The sequence below is a fragment of the Phyllostomus hastatus genome, unplaced genomic scaffold, assembly GCF_019186645.2.
Source record: "Phyllostomus hastatus isolate PE091 unplaced genomic scaffold, TTU_PhHast_1.1 phas_contig_159, whole genome shotgun sequence".
Classification (NCBI taxonomy): Eukaryota; Metazoa; Chordata; class Mammalia; order Chiroptera; family Phyllostomidae; genus Phyllostomus; species Phyllostomus hastatus.
In genome coordinates, this window is record NW_025333640.1 from 27,141,242 (window position 1) to 27,162,399 (window position 21,158).

The following is a 21,158-nucleotide window of genomic DNA, read 5'->3' on the forward strand; positions in this document are numbered from 1 at the left end:
TTTCAAAATGAAAACACTTTATGATACGATATGGAAAATTAGTGTATAGGATACATCTCATTAGTCCGTGCTTGAAAAGCTTTCAACAGCAAGTCCGCCGCCAGGCCTGGGGGCAGGGCGCCACTGAGGACCTTCCTCTCCAGCAGAGGAATCTGCTCCCGGACCGTGGGGTGGGCCCTGAAGTGCTCCAGCACGCTCTCCCGGATGAGGTTCCACATCCAGACCTTCTGCTGCCGCTGCCGCCGGGCGGTCAGCTCCCCGCTGGCAAGCATCAGGTCCCAGAATTCTCTCATCCTGTCCCACATTTCGGCAATCCCCTCTCCACTTCTGGCAGAAATACGAACCACCTATTGAAAAGGGGAAAACCAGCACCGTGCTACTTACAATGATAGAACACACTTTCATGGGGACTTTGATGCCTGCCAATTAATTCTTGCAGTCTAAGGAAACGGGCAATGGCAGAAATGAGACATTTCATGGCTGCGTCCAAGTCACCATACGGGGAATACACCGAGGTAACTCACTAGGGTTCCCACGTGCACAGCACAGGTGAACCACTGATTCGAGGCCCAGTTTTTCAGCCCAGAGATTCGTCCAAATTCGGGACTGCCCAGGTGGTCCTCAGAGGCCCCGTGGCGGAGCCGTGAGAGGGTCACAGGGGTGAGAAGGGCCAGGCTCGGCAGGTTTCTCTGAGGCCTGACGCCAGGGAATGACACCAAGGTTAGCAACCCTGTCCGAGTTGCCCGACTCAGCACGTACAAGACGACTCTGCACTGGACACACCAGGTGACTGGGGGAGAGGGGGAGCGCCAGGCCATGTCGTCAGGGTTCTCGTGACGGTGACTAGAGGTTCGTGCTCACTAACACAGGGCCCTCCTGCAGACAGAGCCGCCACGTCAGCGTTGTGGCCCCGCCCATTGCAGGGTTCTTCTGCTCTTCCCGCACTGAAAACAGCACCCACGAGCCTACTGGGAAGTTAATCACCTCAAGGGCCTTCCTCTCGCTCTTACTCAAACTCTATTATAGATCATCACATCATTAATTGCTCCAGATTCCTAAAGGGGTTTCTTTCAGAAAGGATTTGCTGTCACTTGCAAATGGCTCCAGCCCAGCGTTAAGCGACCTAATCTATCACTCCACAACTAGCTTTTGACATCTCCTGGCTGAAGGGTTATGCTGACCATCACGACTACATACTCGGGCTTTGTCATAACTCTTAAAAGTGTCATCTCACATACAAGTCAAGACCTGAGTCCACGCCCAGCTTGGACTTCCACCCCCTGGCGTGCGCACGCGCAGCGCGCTCCGGGTGAGAGGCGGGGCTGGGGCCCGTACCTTCGGCTTCCAGACTCCCGAGCGCCGGCGGAGCAGCTTCAGCGCGCTCACGTACTCCGCCTGGATCCTGCGCGCCGGCACTACCAGGTCCCCGTCGGACTTGGTGATGGCCACCAGGTCTGCCATCTCAATTATACCTCTTTTGATACCCTAAAGAGGAAAGGAGAAGAAAGTGATGTAGCAAAAACACTTAATTTAATTACAGCTTAAAAAAAAGAGGGGGGCACCGATCGACACTAAGATTTTGGAAGTCATACACCTCCTTAACTAACGTTTTCTCTGCATCTCTCGCAAGCCCTGGGTACCAGGAATCACAGTGACTAGACAGAAATTACTCAAAAGCACTGTCTCCTGGGACTATGAAAGTCATCTGGAAAGTCTTCTAGATTTAGAGCCGCACATGCTGTGAGTTAGAGTGAATGTACCATCAAGACACAACATGCCTGAGTGGCAGGAGCCAGTTCACAGGGTCTCAGGATGGGGTCTGCTTCTCCTGGGCTAACAGCGCAAGATGCGGAACCGTCCGTGAGAGAAAGCACGCCTACCGCCACCTTCGGCGCATCTAGAAACACAGTCTTTGAAGTTTTCCTTAAATGTACCAGCATATAGCGTTTTGGGGTTTTGTTTTGCTTTTTTTTTTGCTTTTTGTTTTTGAGGAAAAATAACCTGAGGATTAAAAAAATGCCTCAATCTCTTTATTTAAATTATGCTGCAAAAAAACCACACTAGACATCCTAAGGCCAAACCTTATTTGAAAAATGTAGATTTTTCCATCTAAGATTAAGATTTCTTTTCAAATGTTTTAAAACATAACTTTCAACGATTAAATTCTAATATTTAATTTTTCTAAACTGCAGCACCCATTGTCTGCTGTCACTCTATTTTTAGAACTAAAATTCTCTGTACAACAAAGAATTCGTCTGGTGTTTGTCCAAGGTTCCTGGGGAGTAACCTCTAAGCCCCTGGAATTTCCTGAGTGACAGGGGTGTCTTTGTCACTCACCACGGGTGCCGGGGCTACACCTGAGTTCGGAATGGGAGCGGAGCACCAGGAAGACCGACCGTGTGACTGATGGGAGCCTGACCCCTGGGGAAGGCTGGGGGCGGGCTGCTGGGCCCTCTCCCTGCATGCCCCTTCATTTGGCTAGTCCTACTTTGTATCATGAAACTATAACTGTAATACAGTGCCTCCCCGAGTTCTGTGAGTCATTCTGGTTAATCATCAAACCTGTGGGAACCCCCACATTGGCGGCCAGTTCGTCAGAGCCGTGGGTGGCCTGGGAACCCCCAAGCCTGCCGCTGGTCTGGTGTCTGGAGTGAGGGCGGTCGTAGGGGAGACAGTGCCCTCCGGCAGGGAAGGCTGTTAATGCCAGGTGGCCCGTGCCAGACTTGCTGCATGCGCTGCAGGAGGAGAGCCAGAGTCCTACTGCCCGAGACATGAACGCCGGTGGTGGGGTCCCAGCGAAACACACAGGGGTATCTTAAGAGGAACTTCTCAACCAACTGGACTCCGAACGCCCACGTGGCAGTGGCCCCTTCCCGCTGCAGCCGCCCACGTATGCCACCACTCCCGCCCGGGTCACGGGAGGCCAAATCTGGGCTGTATCATTAGCTCAAGGTCCTCAGTTCTGTTATTGTAAGTTGGGAGAATGTACAAATCCGCCTTTGACAAGTATTTTAGCCAATGTGAATGTTGCTGTTTCTTTCCCTACACTAGTAACAACTTAATTTACAAAAACAGGACATCTGAGACTTGCACTTTCAGAGATGTATACTTTGTGTTTTGGGGAGGAAAAAGTCGAAACGATTACCTGCAATTCATCCCCTCCTGCTGGTGGCAGCAGTAACACGAACATGTCAACCATGTCGGCAACAGCGAACTCCGACTGCCCCACACCTGAGATTTAAATCACACTGCACGCTGAAATGTTCGGTGACTTGGTTTCCCAACCACACTGACGATGGTGTCCACTCCTCTTCGTTCACTCATTCCATCACCCGCCCGACCCGTCACCCACCTTAAACACCCCCCGAAGAATGACACGTCCCTGTCCTGGCCTACGAGCAGGCCCGTCGCCCTCCCCATCAGCCTCAGTCTCTGACCGAGTGAGAACCGGGGCCGCCCCTCCCACCCCACTCCTGCAGCGCTCTCCTAGCCTCCCTCTCTGCAGCGAGCACACTGAGCCCTGTGGCTCCCCCGTCCACTGTGCCTGTCAACACTCTCTCTGCCTTCCTACCTCCTCGCCCTTCCGCACCAGCCCTGCAACACTCCCCCACCCCAGCCCCTGAGCAGATCAGGGCAGTTCCCTGGGCTCTGGCCTCTGTGTGCATGCTGGAGAACCGGCTTAGGCGCGGACCTGAGGGGCCACGATGGGGCCACGGGCTCCTACATCTACCGTGAACCCTCAGGGCCCTGTAACAGCGATGCCCCTGAGGGCCTTCAGTCAGCCCCCCGCCCACTGCTCACACTGGTCACACACACACAGTCCTGTAATCTCGCACAGGATGGTGGCCCGGCACCTGCTTCACAGCAAAGAAACAACAAGAACTTCCTCAGCCTCTCCGCTGTCCCCCCACCAGTGAGCACCCGAGAACATGAGCTCTGCCCCCGCCTCCTCGCCAGTCCCGGGGCTACAGCACTGGCTGGAGACGACCCTGCCCCTTCGGTCCTCTGGGCCCATCCGCTCTGTCTCTAGCCTCGCTTTTGTCTACGGCTCTGTCCCTCAGCACAGGGCATGAACTGCACTCAAGTCTTTCTCATCTGAAAACCAAACACAAGTGAAAAACCAGCATGAACTCACGAGCCCTCCAGCCATCACCAGATCTCTCTCTCTCTCTTTAGAGCTAAGTTTCTAGGAAAAAAACATGCATGTTTGCCATCTTCATCTGACTACTTCCCATTAACCTCAGTCCCCTGAAACCCGACTCCCACCTCCCCCGTCCTCCAGCACCCCTCCCAGCACTCCCTCCCTCCTGCTGGGCAGAGACTCCTAACTGCCCATTCAGTCTCTCCTCTTCTCTACTTCTAACCCCAGGGTCACGGGAGCGTCAGTGTACCAGATGCAAGGCCATGGTCACCAGACCCCCTTTCAGCTACGGATGATTAACAAGTAGAAACTCATCAGACGGCGTTTCCAGGAAAGGTGGTTTCTTCAAGGGCGCACCCAGCCAGGAGGTGCTCACTTCTGCCCGCCCTCTGCCCCCCTTCCTCCCCCTCTCCTTCCTTCTGCCCGGAGCACTGATGTGAAAGAGGGTCGCCAGCCGTCTTTCAGTGACAGCAGAGAGACAGAAGCCTGGGACACGGAGGGCATGGTAGAACACCCACGCCCGCTCAGGACACCTGCCTCCAGGCTTTTATCTACAAAAGTAAACCTCTTTCTCATTGGAATCACAGTTATTTTGAGTCTCCGGGACAAGCAGCCCAATGTGCAATTTCCAGGTGACGCACTTGGTGTTTGTGGCCCTCCTCTCCCTTGCTTCTCCTGCTACCACGAGGCCAACTCCCCCTCCATCACCCTCAGCGGCGAGAGCGCCACCTCTCTCCACGCCCTGCCCTCACCCTCCCGCTCCAGGCAACCCGGGCCACCGCAGTTCTCTGCTCGGGCCACACTCCCTCACGCCTGTGTCCTTGCAAACACCCTTTATCCCTCCCACCCTTCATGTAAGTCCAATTCTTCCTTCAAGACTGAGTTCAACGATAATAAACAGTAAGGTAATATATTGTTTCCCCACCAGAATGTGAATTTCTTGGGTTTCCATTTCAGTATTCTCACCACATGTAGTTATGCAATAGGGACAGAAAAATGAAATAAACGTGGCCCTGTTTTCAAGAGGCACCCAACTGCATTACTTTTCTTAGCAAACATTGTAGACATGAGCCCTGGCTGGCGTAGCTCAGTGGATTGAGTGCAGGCTGCGAACCAGGCATCGCAGGTTCGATTCCCAGTCAGGGCACATGCCTGGGTTGCAGGCCACAGCCCCCAGCAACCGCACATTGATGTTTCTCTCTCTCTTTCTCTTTCTCCCTCCCTTCCCTCTCTAAAAATAAATAAATAAAATCTTTAAAAAAAACACATTGTAGACATGAAATGTGCTTAAGCAAAACAGGTGTCATGTTAAAGCCCCGTTTCTGCAAGTCATCCCGGTGCTCACGGCTCTCCTCTGGTACTGACAGCACATCACCTCGTGCCACAGGTACCCAGAGACACGGCTTCTTCTCCTTCTCTTCGAGGGCAGGATTACAGCCTATACACCCGCATCTCCCAGCGAGTCTGAGATAGTGTGTGTTCAATTATACCTTTAGTAACGGCTGCTGAATGAACGGACGAAGTCAGCTGTCACTCGCGTTGACGCGGAGTGCACCGGAACAGGATTTTGTCACGAGGCGGAAGATCACACTCACCTACGGTCTCGATGAGAATGATGTCGTAGCCCCCTCCTTCGCACAGCAGGATAGCTTCATTGGTGGTCCTTGTCACCCCTCCCAGGGTGCCTCTAGTAGGAGACGGCCTGATGTACGCATTCATATCTCTCGATAACTCAGTCATTCGGGTTTTGTCACCCAAGAGGGATCCTAAAATGCAGTTACATTTTATAATCACGGAACACCTATAAGGGCCAATTACCAATTAGCCAGTTCCTAGAGGAAGTGCTTTATGACATTTCTCCCTGTATCTCAAATTGTATTTCCCATTATTGAGCTTTTCTCCCACACACTATATACAGTAATGACAAATTAAACTCTTTTTAGCACGTCAAGCCCGTCAAACCCTGTAATGGCTTCCCAAGGACTAGAGGCTCGAATCTAGATGATTCATCCCACCCAGCCTGTCCGGTCTCGGCACCCACGGGTCCCCACAGCGGTCCTGCGCCGCAGCCAGGGTGCTTTCTTTACTCTCGCCCTAACATTATTGTGTTTACAGTTCTCAACTTGGCAGGATTCTGCCCCAGAGGAAATCTGCCAACACCCAGAGATACTTTTAGTTGTCACAACAGGGGGACAGGGTGCTCGGGGCACCTGGGGGGAGAGGCCAGGATATTGCTAAGCGGCCTTCAACGAGCAGGACCATGGGGATGTCATCAGTGTCAAGGTGGAAAAGCCCAGCTTTAACCTAAGCTCCTCACCTATAGGACCGTATCTTACACATTTTGTATGCTGATTGCTTGTTCACAGTGGGCAATTCACTGAATGCCTAGAGGGATGTTTCAGGGTTTACTGCGGTATTTTGGCAAATACCAATATCTCCAAAGTCTGGAGGACTGAAAGACCTGGCACTACTGAAATCACCTTTAACAGCTTCCCTTCAACCATGTACTGACATTTGACTGCCCAGTGCTGTTCTCTCCTGAAGTTCAACACTCACTCTGCGTAAACAGAGCTAACTTTCCCACATAAAGTTGATGCTCACCGTGGAGAAGTTCCTTCAAGACATGCCCTTTTCCTCCCTTACGATCCCAGTTTGGAGTTCTCATAGATGCTAACTCCGGAGCACAGGCCCGCCACAAATCTCAACCACCTCACTTACTGCACATAGAACTACTTTCTAAAGTCATTTTCTGCATGAAATGACTTCTGTGTAAGTCCACAATATGCTGAAACTATACTTGAAATGATCCTCCTATAGATGCTAATGCACTGAACTCCACATCATGAAATTACTCTCCCATGTAATTGGCTTTGCCCAGGAATCAAAAACCGCTGGGCGCCAGCCCTCTGGAAGGCCTCAGAGCTGCTGGGGGGCCCGTGCGTGCAAAGCTCAGGTCTGCTTCTCAAACCGCAACCTGATGCTGGTTTTCAAATGTATGTACTACTGCACTTAGAGTGTCCTGTTTATGCTCGCATACTTTTTTCTTCCGGAGTCTGTATTTTGTTTTCCCTGAGAAAGGGAACCTCATCTTTGGTTTCAGAAAGTTCAGGAACCACACGGCACACAACTGCAATCAGACCATCGCATGCCAGCATTTCTGCTGGGGTTACCTCAAGCTCCTGTTCTCTTTGGCTACTGCAAGTGTTCTAGAATATTTATTATCAAGGCGCAGGGGGAAAAATGCCTCCTCACCTACAGGGAAATGAGGGCCACTCTCAAAAAGTATTTGTTCAGGTACGTACCTTTAACAAAGTTCTTAGACTGTGGCCCTGGCTGGCGTAGCTCAGTGGATTGAGCATGGGCTGCGAACCAAAGTGTCGCAGGTTCGATTCCCAGTCAGGGTACATGCCTGGGTTGCAGGCCATGACCCCCAGCAACCACACATTGATGTTTCTCTCTCTCTCTCTCTCTATCTCCCTCCCTTCCATCTCTAAAAATAAATAAATAAAATCTTTAAAAAAAAAAAAAGTTCTTAGACTGTAAGTAAGACACTACATTGATAGGAACTTAATCTTGAACCTTGCGGATATAAATTTTATTTTAGTTAACCTTTGTGTTATGGTGAATCAAAAGCTGTGAATGTCCTCAGCTAAGTTTCTCAACGGGTGGTAACAGGAATTGCTATCCACCTCTCTATGAAGCTGAAGACCCAGAAATAGGATTTTATCGTCTGTATAGTTTAGCCTTGAAGCCATAGCACACAAACCACACAGGTGCACAAAGCACGCTGCACTTCCCCTTTCCCACACACACCTTGCAGTGGCCCGTGCGCCCTCAGGTGACACGAGGCTCCGTAAGGCCACGAGGACTGTGGCTTACTCACCATTGGACAACGCGGTGCCTTACCTGCACAGTGCCTGCCTACAGTCATACTTGTTAACTGGATGACTGTGATGTGAGAAGCTTCAATCACAAAGCAGGGTAAGAGAAGAAAACCCTTCCCTATTTGCATGGTATGCTTTATGTTTCCTTACATGAGCCTTTGGGGGAGTACGATTATTCATCTCATCCCTGATGAGCTGCAAATTAAACTTGAGTGACGGCAAGACCTCAAATCAGTAGGTGGCCGTGAGTGTCGTGTGTAATGTGTCGTGTATGTTAAGTGCTGCAGGAGGAACAGTGGAACACTACATGGGCCCTCTAAGAGCGTTCCTGTTAACAGAACATGTAATCTAAACAGGTGACAAGTTCTAAGGTGTTTTTTTTTAAGCTTAAAAGGAGATATTACGATAAGAGGAAAAGAGAGAAAGAGGAAGGACCCATTTTCTGAATCATGTAAGGGCCGATGCAGCCAGGAAAACCAGGAAGGGAGAGGGGCCTACCCTCAGGTGTGACAGACAAAGGGCTGAAATTTGCTGTTAATTATCTTCAGCTCCTGGCCATGTTCTCCTAGTTCTCTGGGTACCCAGGCCACTCCTTGATCCTGGGCTAATCCTGTCTGCAGAGCCCGACGCCCCAAACTGCCTCCCTCAGCCTCCACCTCGCTCCCCGGAACTCCTCCTCCTTCAGTGAGACCAAGCCCAGCTGGAGGTCAGAAGGCACCTGACTGCCAACTCCCACTGCACTGTACCAGAGAGCCCCACCAGCCCCAGAGCCCCTGCTCTGCCACTTAGGGAGAGTCCGCCATACTCACCCCCGCTAGCGCAAGACGAAGGGTCCACGGCCAGCACGGACAGCTTGTGCCCCCTCTCAGTGAGCATTTTGCCAAAATACTCTATGAAGGTTGATTTTCCAGCACCAGGGGGGCCGGACAATCCTATAGTGAAAGAGATCTTCTGATTTAATGAAATAAATGGTGAGTTCTATTAAGACATTAGACTTCCTTCTGTTCCTCCTAATTAAAACCATCGTTACTGTATTTTAACATTTCCAAAAGCAGTAAACGAAGATCCATTTGTTTATCTAGTAGCTGAGTAATAGAGACATAGGAAGGAGACAGTTCTGAGTTCCATATGTTCACCAAATACACTTTTTTAAAATTACAAAACACGGCCTCCCTTCTTTACTGTAACCTAGACCTTTGGGGACAGGCTTCATCGCCCGGGCTGTCAACGCGCCGACCGTCCACAGCGCCTGCCCGCCTCTCGACGCGACCGGCAACGATGCCACCTACCCCGTCTCCGTACGCTGGGTCTCCCCACTGGAGAAAACAACTACTCATTGCTCTAAAAATTGCTAGCAATGCAAAAAATAATTTCCTATTTATAAAAGATTATTTTTTCATCTCACCTGTAACTCAAAGAATATAGACTAAATATTGAAAAAACAAAGAATTTGTCTCAAGAAAGGCAGAGGGTATTATATTATGCTAAGTGAAATAAGTCAGGCAGAGAAAGACAGACATTGTATGGTTTCACTCGGATGTGGAACCTAAAAAGACAAAACAAAACAAAACGAACGAAAAAACCCAAACCAAACAAAAACACACTCATAAAAACAGAGACCAAAGGGATGATTACCAGAAGGGACAGGATGTGGGCAAAGGGGAATATAGTCGATAATACTTTAGTTTACACAGTGACAGACGATGTAACGTATAAATATGTCGAATCACTACATCGGACACCTGAAACTGATATAACTCATATATTATAAACCTGACACTAATATACACCCTGCATGACTGTAAACCAACTTAAAGAGCAAACACACTCCCTGAGAGCGCGGCAGGGCAGAGCACTAACTCGGGAGCTGGGCGGCCAGGTCTACTTCCAGCTCCCCCTTGGACGGCTGTCACCTTGGGTAAGCTACGTCGCCCTTCTGTACCTGAGTACACACTGCCATAAGATGACTATAGCAGCACCTACCTCCTCAGGTTGTCGTAGGCATTGGATGAGTGAATGTCGGCAATTGTTTAGAACAGCTCATGGCAAAAAGTAAAAAAGATGCGTAAGTGGATGTTGATTCAATAATGTAAAACCTAAGCGTGTAACTGTCACCATACTCAAAAGCATGTATGGCATATATAGTTAGTGTGTTTGATTCAGGGCAGGTCTGCATCTTAAACTTATTTATGGGCACTCAGTAAACACTGGTTGCTTTTATTTACAATGGGAATAAGATAACTGCAATAAAAACATAGGTTATCGGGCCACATAAGAGCAAGAACAAGAGTAGCACAGCAAAATTCTGAGTTGCTCGTGATGTGTGGATTACTGGTTAACTGCAGATATTTCTGGGACATTTTCTCTGCAAAGACGCTCTAAAGCAGGGGTGCCCAGCCTTTTGGAGTCTCTGAGACACACCGGAAGAAGAAGAGTTGTCTTGGACCACCCATTCAATAAACAAACACTAACAAAAACTGATGAATGAAAAAAAGGCTTTAAGTAAATTTACAGTTTTGTGTTGGGCCGCATCATAGCCATCCTGGGCCGCATGCGGCCCACCAGTCAGACACCCCTGCTCAGAAAAAGCGTTAGAAGTAAATACTTTGCCATAACTAAAATTTCTCTTTGGAAATTTGCTAGTTTGTCTGCCTAAAGATTATTATTAACACCTTACATAGTACTCTCAACATGAGAGCTCCCTCAGTGAGGACAGAATAAGATGTGTGAAAAGTACGGTTGGTGCGCTCTAATAAAAACTATCTTTAGCCCTGGCTGGTGTAGCTCAGTGGATTGAGTACAAGCTGTGAACCAAAGGGTCTCTGGTTCGATTCCCAGTCAGGGCATATGTCTGGGTTGTGGGCCAGGCCCCCAGTGGGGCCACATGAGAGGCAACCACATGTTGATGTTTCTCTCCCTTTCTCCCTCTCTTTCCCTCTCTCTATAAACAAATAATACCTTTTAAAATAAAACTATCTTTAAAGCATTTATGCCCCACTTAAAACCCTAAAAACTAAAAGGTTTTAGTTCCCATATAGCCAATAAACCGAGATATGAAAGTCTAATGAATGCCAGTCACTTGAAAGTGTATATACCCATTTCTCACCGGGTTTCTGCACTTGGCCCACCACTTCAAGTTGCTCTTGGTGAGAGTTGGCTGGGATCACCTCGCTTACCGTCCCGAATGGCTCCCATTCCACCCCAAACCACTTGCTCAGTTCCTGGTGGCCAAACGCATCTACATTGCATTAAAGTGCACAATTCCAAAAACATAGCAAGCTTACATGCGATTACAGAAACAAGTCAATTGTTTAAGAAATTAAGGGAACATCCAATATTTTCCGACAGCAAACAAATACGGCCTCTCCTTCAGAATACATTTTGGTGCTGAGATGGCTGTGCTCGGAGCCGAACCGCTGCCAGTCACTCTGACAGAAAGTGTCGGAGAGAAGACAGACTTATCTATAGGAAGACCAAAGAAACACCCAAGAAGGAGAGTTTTAACATATGACAAGCACAGTTTTAGCTGACTTAACCACAGAAACCGGGAATTCACTCGAGACTAGTAAGCCAAAGGCCTCCTGAGAGAAAGGAGTGAACCGGCCAACCATTCTTCCCATTCATGCTTCTGTTCTGGGAGCCAGAGCAAGGTTCTCACTGGTAGAAATCTTACGTTACTCTTTTAAAATACAGAGCCTTGGTTCAAGCGGTCAGGCAGCTTTTCTCGACATACCAACATTTACAATGAAACCACTTAAATGCATCACAAAATTCTGAAAAGAAAAATCAAACCCCATTACAATGCGAACCATTTAGACATTTTTTTAAAAAAGAATTCTTAAAAAGTTTCCTGGACACTAAAAAACAAAACAAAACAAAGGAAAACAAAGACTGACCCACTCGAAATGCTCGTGGTTTTCCTTTATTTAATCGTTCTTGCTCTCTGTGGTAGACCAGTACTTTCTGAAGCAGCGCCTGGGCTAAGACTTTTTTCCTTCTGTGAGTTGATTCTATAAGAGTTATGGCCTCTGCTAAGCAGGCCCTTTGCCCTTGGATTAAACCTGTATAAAGTTTATCCACAAATCTTTGTTCTTTATCAGAAAGTCCTTCTGTGTGTTCCTTTAAGGTTGCGTGTACGCATAATGGTCTCCGTAAACAACCTGACGGCAGCATCCGCTGTGCGCAGTGGAGTCCAGGGGAGTCCGATGGGCGGGCGCGGGGGCTCCCTGCCCCCAGACGGGCGCTTGGGCGAAAGATGCAGTGGTACCGTGGGAAAGGTGTTCTCAGAAGGCCTTTTAGGACACGCTGGTGAGGGTGTTGGAGCAGCAAGGGAATATTCATTTTGTCTGCAGCGGAAGAAAACACGGACGTTTCTTGGCGCAGTGTGACTTGTAGCTTCCTAAAAGAAAGACAAACATATTTTCCCCAGTTCAATACCCAACTGGGATACTGCGGTGGTAAAAAACTACGGGCTTTGTGTTCTCCCTGCGTTCTAAACACACATAATCAGGGTCCTTGCCAGTACAAACGAGTGAAAGTTTCTCACTAAACTTAAAAGGCCCCTCCTTGTCTACAGTTAATATTCAGAATAACCCAAATCATGAAACTCTACCGTGAAGAGCAGAGTAAATACTTATTTTCTCCTAAACAGAAAACAAATTCACAAAAAACCCACTAGGGTAGAAATTTTGTGTCGTGCTTAGTTTCTTCTGTCTACAGACCTTATATTCATCTTAACAATTTTCTCAGATCAAACATACCCTATTCTGAAGCTCACTCAAAATGTTTTTTAAAAGACCCCTCTGATGCTGGCCTTTTATTCATGACCTACCCCAGAGATGCGATTAGTTAGTAGTGCAGGCACATGAGGTTAAATGTAGACACAACGTGCATCCCACAGACTCGCCCTGGAGCAAAGACACACGCAGCGCACGGCCCAGCATAAGCTCACTAACAACATGCCTCCACGTGAAACGGACTGTGAGGACTGCACTCCAACCACACCAGTGTAACTCGAAGTGTGGTCGTGACCGCGTGGGTGCTTCTTAAAAACACATGTTCTTGGCCCCACAAACTGTAACTCTGCAGGTAAGCACACTCAAGTTTGAACCACTTTGGAACTGAGGATCCTTTCCTTTGACTTACTGACCTTCTCTACTTCAAGCTGTATTAGGCAATGAAAGCTAAGCATGCTGAGAGTCGGGAAAGTACAGAGGTTATGAGCCTTGGCGACTCTGAGCCTCTACCATATAAGGTGTCAGGACCTTGGGCATCTTACTTAACCACCCTGTGCTTCAACCTCCTCTTCTTAAGAGGACAGGTGAGAGCAGGTGAGAGAACAGGATGGCTGTGAGAACAAACGAGTTCATGGAAAAGCTAGGAACAGCACCGAGCACAGAGTAAGAGCTCAATAAATGGTAGCTTTTATTATTGTTATACCAATTTATAAAACTTCAGTAAAAATTAGATCAGAGACCTAGCTTTCAGTGGCAAACAAAAATTTACAAATGATATATATATATATCATAGGATGTATATGTATATATATACCCTACTAAGTTTGTTTGGGTTTATGATTATTTGAAAATTCTGGTTTTTAAGAACCTCTATGCACCATGCACTAAATTATTTTATTGCTGCAAAGTACCTCTCTAAATTGTATTTCAAAGCCAGTCAACGCAAATTAATTTTAGCTAAACAACATTCCATTACAAAAAAATAAATAAATAAGTTTTAACTTGTTATTAGAACCGAAACTGCTCATCATGTTTCTGCTTTGGGTGGGAGGGGAAAGTTATGACTTCTGTTTGTACAAAATTAGTCTTATTCTAAGAGGATAATGTTTAAAAATGTGTAAATATGTTTCTAACACACAATTTTAAAACATTCATTACTACTCTTCACACAAACACTCAAAAAGACATTTACAACTAACAAAGCACAATTGCTATGGTAAAAAAGAAACAACTTTAGAATTTTTACAACTTTAATGAGAAATATCTAATACCCATTCATGATTTAACTTTTATCTTTGTCCTCACCTATAACTTGCTTCCTTCTACATTTAGATTTCTTTATGAAAATCGAATTTGTTGAGCCCTTAATTTAACGAACTGGTTACTGAGAGCATCAGTATTGCATTCAACACATATTTATATGTCACTTTCTACGTTAGATATAAGATTAGCCTACACACTCAGAAACCTAGGAAGACGAATCATGTGCAATTTGAAGAAAGTGACGATCGTGTTTTAGCTGCGCTTCTGTGCACAGAGATTCTATCAGAATTGCCACCTTAATGGCTGGTAGCCATTTCAAAGCACGGAATATTTTTTTTTTAAAGATTTTATTTATTTATTTTTAGAGAGGGAAGGGAGGCGGGGGGGAGACAGAGAGAGAAGGAGATCGATCGATCAATGTGCGGTTGGTTGCTGGGGGCCGTGGCCTGCAACCCAGGCATGTGCCCTGACTGGGAATCGAACCAGGGATGCTTTGGTTCTCAGCCCGCGCTCAATCCACTGGGAAGATTTTTTTTAACCATGCTATATAATAAAAATTAGGTGTCCAAATGTATATCTTCCACTTTTTTGCCTGACAAACTCCTACTTAGTTCAAATATCACCTCTTCTAAGACACAGCTGTCCCCATCTCACCAGGGCAGTCAGATGTTCTATCTTCGGTGCTCCAAACCCCTTTAAGCACATCTCAGGGAGAGTCCTCGTCTCTTCCGCTCTCATTTACCTACTTACAGATCAGTCTCCACCAAGTCTCACCGCTCACGGCCGCTGACAACCCTCCCAGAGAAAGGGCAATACCTTATTCCTGATTTCCTCAGAATCTAGCACAATGCTTGACACATGGCAACCTGTTAGTAATTTTTGTTAAAGGCTCATGAACAGATACTCTATCTACCTTATGTTGTTCTACACAGAAAAGTTTGAGTAATAATTTTAACCTAAGAATCCTGACTAAAAAATTCTACCATCTAAGCTCCCTGTTTTGAATCAAAGTGTCTTTGACACCTAACTAATTTTCCAAAACAGAAAGGTAAGTTTGTAAGGAATCAAAACCCAGTAAGGATGAAAGAGGATGAAAGTATATCCTCTTATAACACAAGCAAATAACACTCCCTAAATAAATGAGATGAATAACAATCATTTAATAGTTTATAGACTGCCCCAACATTTAAAATAGTGATTTCTTACAATTGCAGTCTTTCTCAGAAAAATCCAGGTCAACTCCCTGACAAGTGAAGTTCTCTGCCCTTTGATGCCAATACAAATCTTAAAAGGTCTTCAGGTGAAAAGAGCCAGGAAAAGGATGGTATCATTTTATTCCACTCTTTTGCCAAAATCAAAAAACTAGCCAGATGTACGCAACTCTAAGTTTCTAAACCTTCACACCTCTGCCTGGGGGCTGATTTTCTTGGCACGCCCAAACTTCGTGGACCCTTGGAATGGCAGGGCAGCAGCTGTTACCTTCCACTGAATGTTGACTACGTGTGAGATGTTGTGCATGCACTTCCTCAGCTAAGCCTCACGACGCAGGTGAGATTCTACTTTACGGGTGAAGCTCAGGAAGGTTACATTTACTGACCTAGGTTTCACAACTAGTGGCAGAACTTGGGAAAAATCTATGGCTTTCAGCCTAGATTATTTTATAAACAGAGGAGCAGTGTCGTGTCACATCAAAGGAACACCAAATAACCCTCTGCATTCGAATAACGATGAGGGTGGGCTGTCTATCTTCATTATCTTGATCTTTTTCTTCCTCCTTTCTTCCCTCCCTCCCTTTCTCCTTCCCTCCCCTCCCCCTTTCCCCTCCTTCCTCCCTCCCTCCCTCCCTTCACTCCCTTCACTCCCTTCATTCCTTTCTTTCTCTCACTTAGAGCAAATGAAAAATTAGTTTGGATACCCGCTGGGGTAGGGGGAGGGGGAGGGACTGAGCAAAAAGGAGAAAGGACTCATGGACAAGGACAACAGTGTGGTGATTGCTGAGAGGTGGAGGATACACAGGAACTAAATGGTAATGGAAAACATACAATAAAGATTAAGTTTTAAAAAATTATTTTACGTTTTCTGTGCAAACCTTATCAGTAAGAGATTCCAATAATGTATTAGGTGGCAGAGCAAGTTTCTAAAACTTTTTAAAATATTTTTTGCCCCAGAGAATAATTCATACCTGAAAACCAAGTACATAACATATTTAAACGAATTAACCAATCGAACAGATTTTAGAGGAGTCTACACATTTTTAAAAAGGCAATATAACTCAGCCTTGTCAAGCAGTTCTGTGCCCTTATGTATGTCACAGGCACAACAGACTGCGTCTACTGCAGTGGCAAAGTCACACAGGTAGGAGAAGGGCTTCCCACCTGCCTGTGTAACTCAGCATCTTTTCCTCACGGGCAGAAATCAAAGAACTTGGCCAATCATCAAATCAAACAATTTCCACGGATTTCCAGGATTCCCGGGAGTATAGTGTCATCCTGTGGTTTTAACCTGCACATTTACAACATTCAGTTAGAGACCTCAAAGCACCGCCATTCCCGATGAACCAGAACGTCTATGTACTGACACACGATGGAACACATCAAGTGGGCAGAAATCCTGAAGTGCGTTAGTAAGTGCATCCCCTCCTCTGCAAAAGGTTCACACGGACACCAGCGTTTTAAGGCTCACATTTGTTTTCCTCCAAAATATCGCTGATACCCATTCCCTCCTCTCCAACCTCATTCCCACGTTTCTCTAATGGCTTTCAAGCTTTGAGTGCAGTCCATGGGGAGAAACACACTCACATCAGTGAAAACACAGACATGTAACCGCAAAAAGTTTCACAAAACACCACATACCCCTATTACATGTGACACCCTCTAATCCTGATTTCCTATTCATTTTTTTCATGTAGATTGCAACCTACCAACAGGTACAACCTTAGTGAAAAACCCCAATCTACTATAGTCATCGCTATGATCATTATTCTTCCGTACAAGGGGAAGGATAAGATACATTTATCTTATCCTCATAAGATATAAATCTGATTGTATTACTTACTCCTCTGCTTAAAATATTTTAAAAGTTCCCTCCACCTCATCTGTAAAAAATGCTTTTCTATGACTCAGCCATTCATTCACTAACTATTTATTGAGAACCTACTACATGGTAGGCACAGTGCTAGGCCCTGGAATACACTGGTATACGGGCCCCACATGGCTCCTAACATCGTGAAGTTCACGATCCAGCCGAGACAGCCATCACATAAAAATTTCATATGCTTTTTTGAGTGCTCTTATCCACCTCTCCTCCACTTTTACCACATCGCTGTAACTATTCTGACCTGCACGGAGGCCCTGGAAAAAGCCATACTCTTTCAAACATCTTGGCCATTGTCCTTGAAGTTTCTTCTGATTGGAATGTCCTTATCTCCTTTACTCATCTCGCAAATCCCCCCTCAGCCCCCAAGCATCAACTCAAGGGTCTCCTCCTCTGGAACAGTACCCTGGAGTCCTTTCCATGCCTCTTCAGCTGTCACTCCTGTCTCCTGTCACCATGGACTGGTCTCATCCATCCGTTATAGTAATGATCACACTGTTTTGTGATCACTTTTTAAAATGTCAGTCTTGCCTAGACTACGACTTATCTTTATACCCACATCAAACTTTATTGCTCACTGAATAAAGGAGTGTGTGCTGTATTTTGTATGGGTCAATAACTCCATCATGCTGGTTATTCCGTGAATCAATGTTTGAAAACACACATCTTCTAGATTTTAAAGTAAATATGTATTTATTTTAAGGACTTTCTTTTTAAAGTCTGATTTCAATATATGGATGTTTCCCTTCATTAAAAATCTGCTCAGCAGCAGCTGGTCTGACTCGGGATATTTGTCTTGAAATTGATCCAGTGAATATTTTCAATTTCAGTAACTCCTCTGGCAAGAAAAAGCACACAGGATTTCCAAAATCAATACATTAGGTCAGTGTCCGCGGCGCAGTGCAGTTCATATAGACAGTGCAGCGTTACACCATGTGTTTCTATTTCCCAATGCTAATTGCTTTTGATTTAAAGATAAGCTCTCAGATGTCACTAACCTGTTTAGCATCTCCCGCCACCCCCATAGAAGGCTTTACTTTCTCCTCTTCAAATAATTTCAGGAAATTTTGGTAGAGCAGGATGACTTTTTAAACAAGCAGCTTTTAAATGGGTCATTGTTATATAAGAGCAATGCAGAACACACGGTGAATTCATGCACGGAGCATTCTCGGGTTCCCTGTCCACATTACCTTTTTTTCACTTTTGCAGCTAAGACTCAGATTTCCCAATTTTACTTTCAGGTTTCAATCTACTTGGGAAGTCTCCATTTTTCTAAATTCCATCACCATTGAATGTTTTCGTTTCTACTGCTACTACCCTAGTCCAAATCTGAACTAGTCTTAGGAAGCTGAGACTAGCCTAGCTCTGAGGCCTGGGATATCTCTACTACTCTCCATATAAAAATATTAAGACCAACACATCAAGGTCACAGTGAGTATGAAATGAAATCCTGTGCATGAGTGAGCCCGGCAGAGGGCCTGGCATCCAGCAGGTGCTAATTAACTATAAGGAAACCTCTCTCTCTCTCTCTCTATCTCTCTATCTCTATCTCTATTCTTCCACCTTGGACTTCATAGCAAGACTCATGCTGAACCGTGAATGTGATCCATCTCCTTAGTAACCATCTCAAATTCCTCCAACAGTTCCCCACACCCTGGGTCAGTGATTCTCCAAGTGTGGTCCCCAGACCAGCTGCATCAGCATCAACTGAGAACTGATGAGAAAAAGAAATTCTCAGGCCCCACCCCAGACCTTCTGAATCAGAAATGCTGGAGGGGCCAGCAATCTCTTGTCATAAGCCTTCCAGATGCCTCTGATACAGGTTCAAGTTTTAGAACCAGTGACCTAGAATGAAGTCCAGTCTGGTATTGTAAGGTTTCCCAAACCAGTTTTCTTCCACTTACTGTACTTGCTTTCTCAGACCCACTTCCTCTAACGAAAGTTTACTCATAATGTCCGTTTACTTTCCCAACCGGATTCTACTCATCTGTTATGTCCTGCCCCCTTGAAAACACCTCTCCTATTTGACCCAGCTCAAACCTCACTGTTTTCTTAAATGCTTACCTGACCACCAGTGTCCAGGAATTTTTTCCTCTTTCAATTCCAATTATTTCTGAATACCCCGGGCATAATCTGCAGAAGTCACAAACTGCCTATTCCCAGGCCACAGAGGGTGTGGGTAAACTGGTTGCCAATAATATTTACAATTTTTTTTAGCCCTGGCCAGTGTGGCCCAGTATGTTGGGCATTGTCTGGCAAGGCAAAAGGTCACTGATTCAATCCCCAGTCAAGGCACACGCCTGGGTTGCGGGTTTGGTCCACCATATGAGAGGCAACTGATTGATGTTTCTCTCCCTCAATTTCTCCCTCCCTTGCCCTCTCTCAAAAAAAAAAAAAAAGAGGATTTGAAATCACATAAAAATATGGATTTTCCAGCCTGTGTTGGAGAAAATCAAATCTGTGTGAGGGACCCACATTCCCACATGAGGATAATGGGCTGGGAAGCAAATGTTTCAAGCACTCACCAGCACTTTCCAATGACAAATACAGGTTTGCATTAGATATCTTTTAATATCTAAAACCGTGATTTCCGTTTCTTACAGTTATGCAACTTTCCATGTGTTTATTTTGTTTCTAATAGAATACTGGCCTTCAAAGAACTGAACTTTTCCAGTTTTTCTTTTCACTCTTATTACATTGAACAAAAAATGTTAAGTGTTTACTACATCCTGGACAACGACCCCAAGATGACTTAGAATCTGCACAGACCTTCATGGTTTTCTACCAACTTGGAAAAGTTATAGTCTATTTTTTATTTTGTCTCCAAGGTACAGATACTAGGAGATACAACTCTTAACAAAAGTAATAAAGTAAGAAATATCATTTAGCTTAGGTTGTCTTTCAATTTCTAATGAGAAATACAGACTCAGCCCATGCCTGGGCACAGTATTTGACAGACCTAGACACTGTTTAAACGCTATTACATATTGGGTTTTATTCTACAGAAGATGAGTTTTAATTTCACTTCTTGGCAGTAGCTACACTGGACTACCTTGCTTTTCATAGTCCCAAGTTATAGTTAACCATTCGCGGGTTTGGCAGAGGCATGGGGCAAGTCGCCTTGCTTGGCACAACGGTAATCTCACATAGTCGCCCAAAGCGATGAAAATTGGCAAACCCCGTTTTCAAAGCATTTCCTTCTTAAGGAGAATAACAACGAACCTTCCCTTTCATCCCATTTTGCTGACGCTTGCCAGTCCTCACATCCCACATACCCAACATCACCCAATTCAATGGTCTTCTCTTCCTTCCCCGCCCCCCAATCCTTCAGGGGGCGCCCCTGGAGCTGAGGTGCCTCCCTCCCCACCCACGGCGCCCAAGGCGGGAGCCTGGCGCCCATTCTGGACGCAGCACACAACCCCCACCCCAAACTCACCCTCCAAGGCCAAGGAAGTGCAGCTCCACCTCGCCCCACCCCTTCCGCCGGCCAGGTTCGCCCCGCCCCGCGCTTGCCGCGGCGCGCAGGCGCAGCGCCCACTGTCAGGCCCTGGGGCCCGAGTGGTGGCGGCAGGGGGTGTGGCATGGGGCCGGGCGGACTGGGCTGGGGAAGTGCGACCTGCGGCGGGTGGCGCGTGAACATTCTGGCAAGCGGGGCTGCTGTGGGCTGCTGGGACGTTGTCGCGAGGTCAAGCGGCGGAGGGCGGCTAACGGCCTTTTGGCTAGCTTCTGCTTTTCTCCAGGTCCGGAATGGATCTCTCGCCCGCAAAGTTTGAGGGTAATCTCCCCCTACTCCCGGCCTTGGCGCTTCGCGAAGCCAGGGAGGTGGAGCCCGAGTCCTGCCCGGGGCTCTGCCTGCGCCGACCTCCTCCTCCCGCCCCAGCGATCTTCAGGTGCGGGGATCGGGGGCGAGACCGGGGACGTTTGACAAGCTGGTGAGGTTACGAAGACTAAAACTCCGCAAAGCAATTTCCAGCCTGCTGGAATAAAATGCTCAACGTTCAGCCGAAATAATAGCTCAAGTTTTTAAACCATGGCGTGGTT

General features: G+C 46.6%; 1 protein-coding gene and 1 long non-coding RNA gene across 4 annotated transcripts in view; one reads left to right on the forward strand and one right to left on the reverse strand.

The window, feature by feature from the left end:
• MMAA (metabolism of cobalamin associated A) overlaps positions 1–21,158 on the reverse strand; it is a 21,807-nt gene continuing 649 nt past the window's right edge. The window contains exons 1-7 of one of the 3 annotated variants that reach the window (XM_045831107.1): positions 20,554–20,682; positions 11,922–12,424; positions 8,835–8,957; positions 5,737–5,907; positions 3,146–3,231; positions 1,336–1,485; positions 1–347 (exon numbers count right to left, since the gene is read on the reverse strand). In XM_045831107.1, coding sequence (XP_045687063.1) covers positions 39–347; positions 1,336–1,485; positions 3,146–3,231; positions 5,737–5,907; positions 8,835–8,957; positions 11,922–12,366 — 1,284 coding nt within the window. In that variant the 5' untranslated portion in view covers positions 12,367–12,424; positions 20,554–20,682 and the 3' untranslated portion in view covers positions 1–38. Of the gene's footprint in view, positions 348–1,335; positions 1,486–3,145; positions 3,232–5,736; positions 5,908–8,834; positions 8,958–11,921; positions 12,425–16,399; positions 16,515–20,553; positions 20,683–21,158 lie in introns of those variants that run through there. The other 2 variants (XM_045831106.1, XM_045831105.1) reach the window with 2 other exon arrangements.
• Positions 20,720–21,158, forward strand: part of LOC123813783 — a 9,443-nt gene continuing 9,004 nt past the window's right edge. The window contains exon 1 of the long non-coding RNA XR_006784814.1: positions 20,720–20,892. This is a non-coding gene — a long non-coding RNA (uncharacterized LOC123813783). The remainder of the gene's footprint in view (positions 20,893–21,158) is intronic.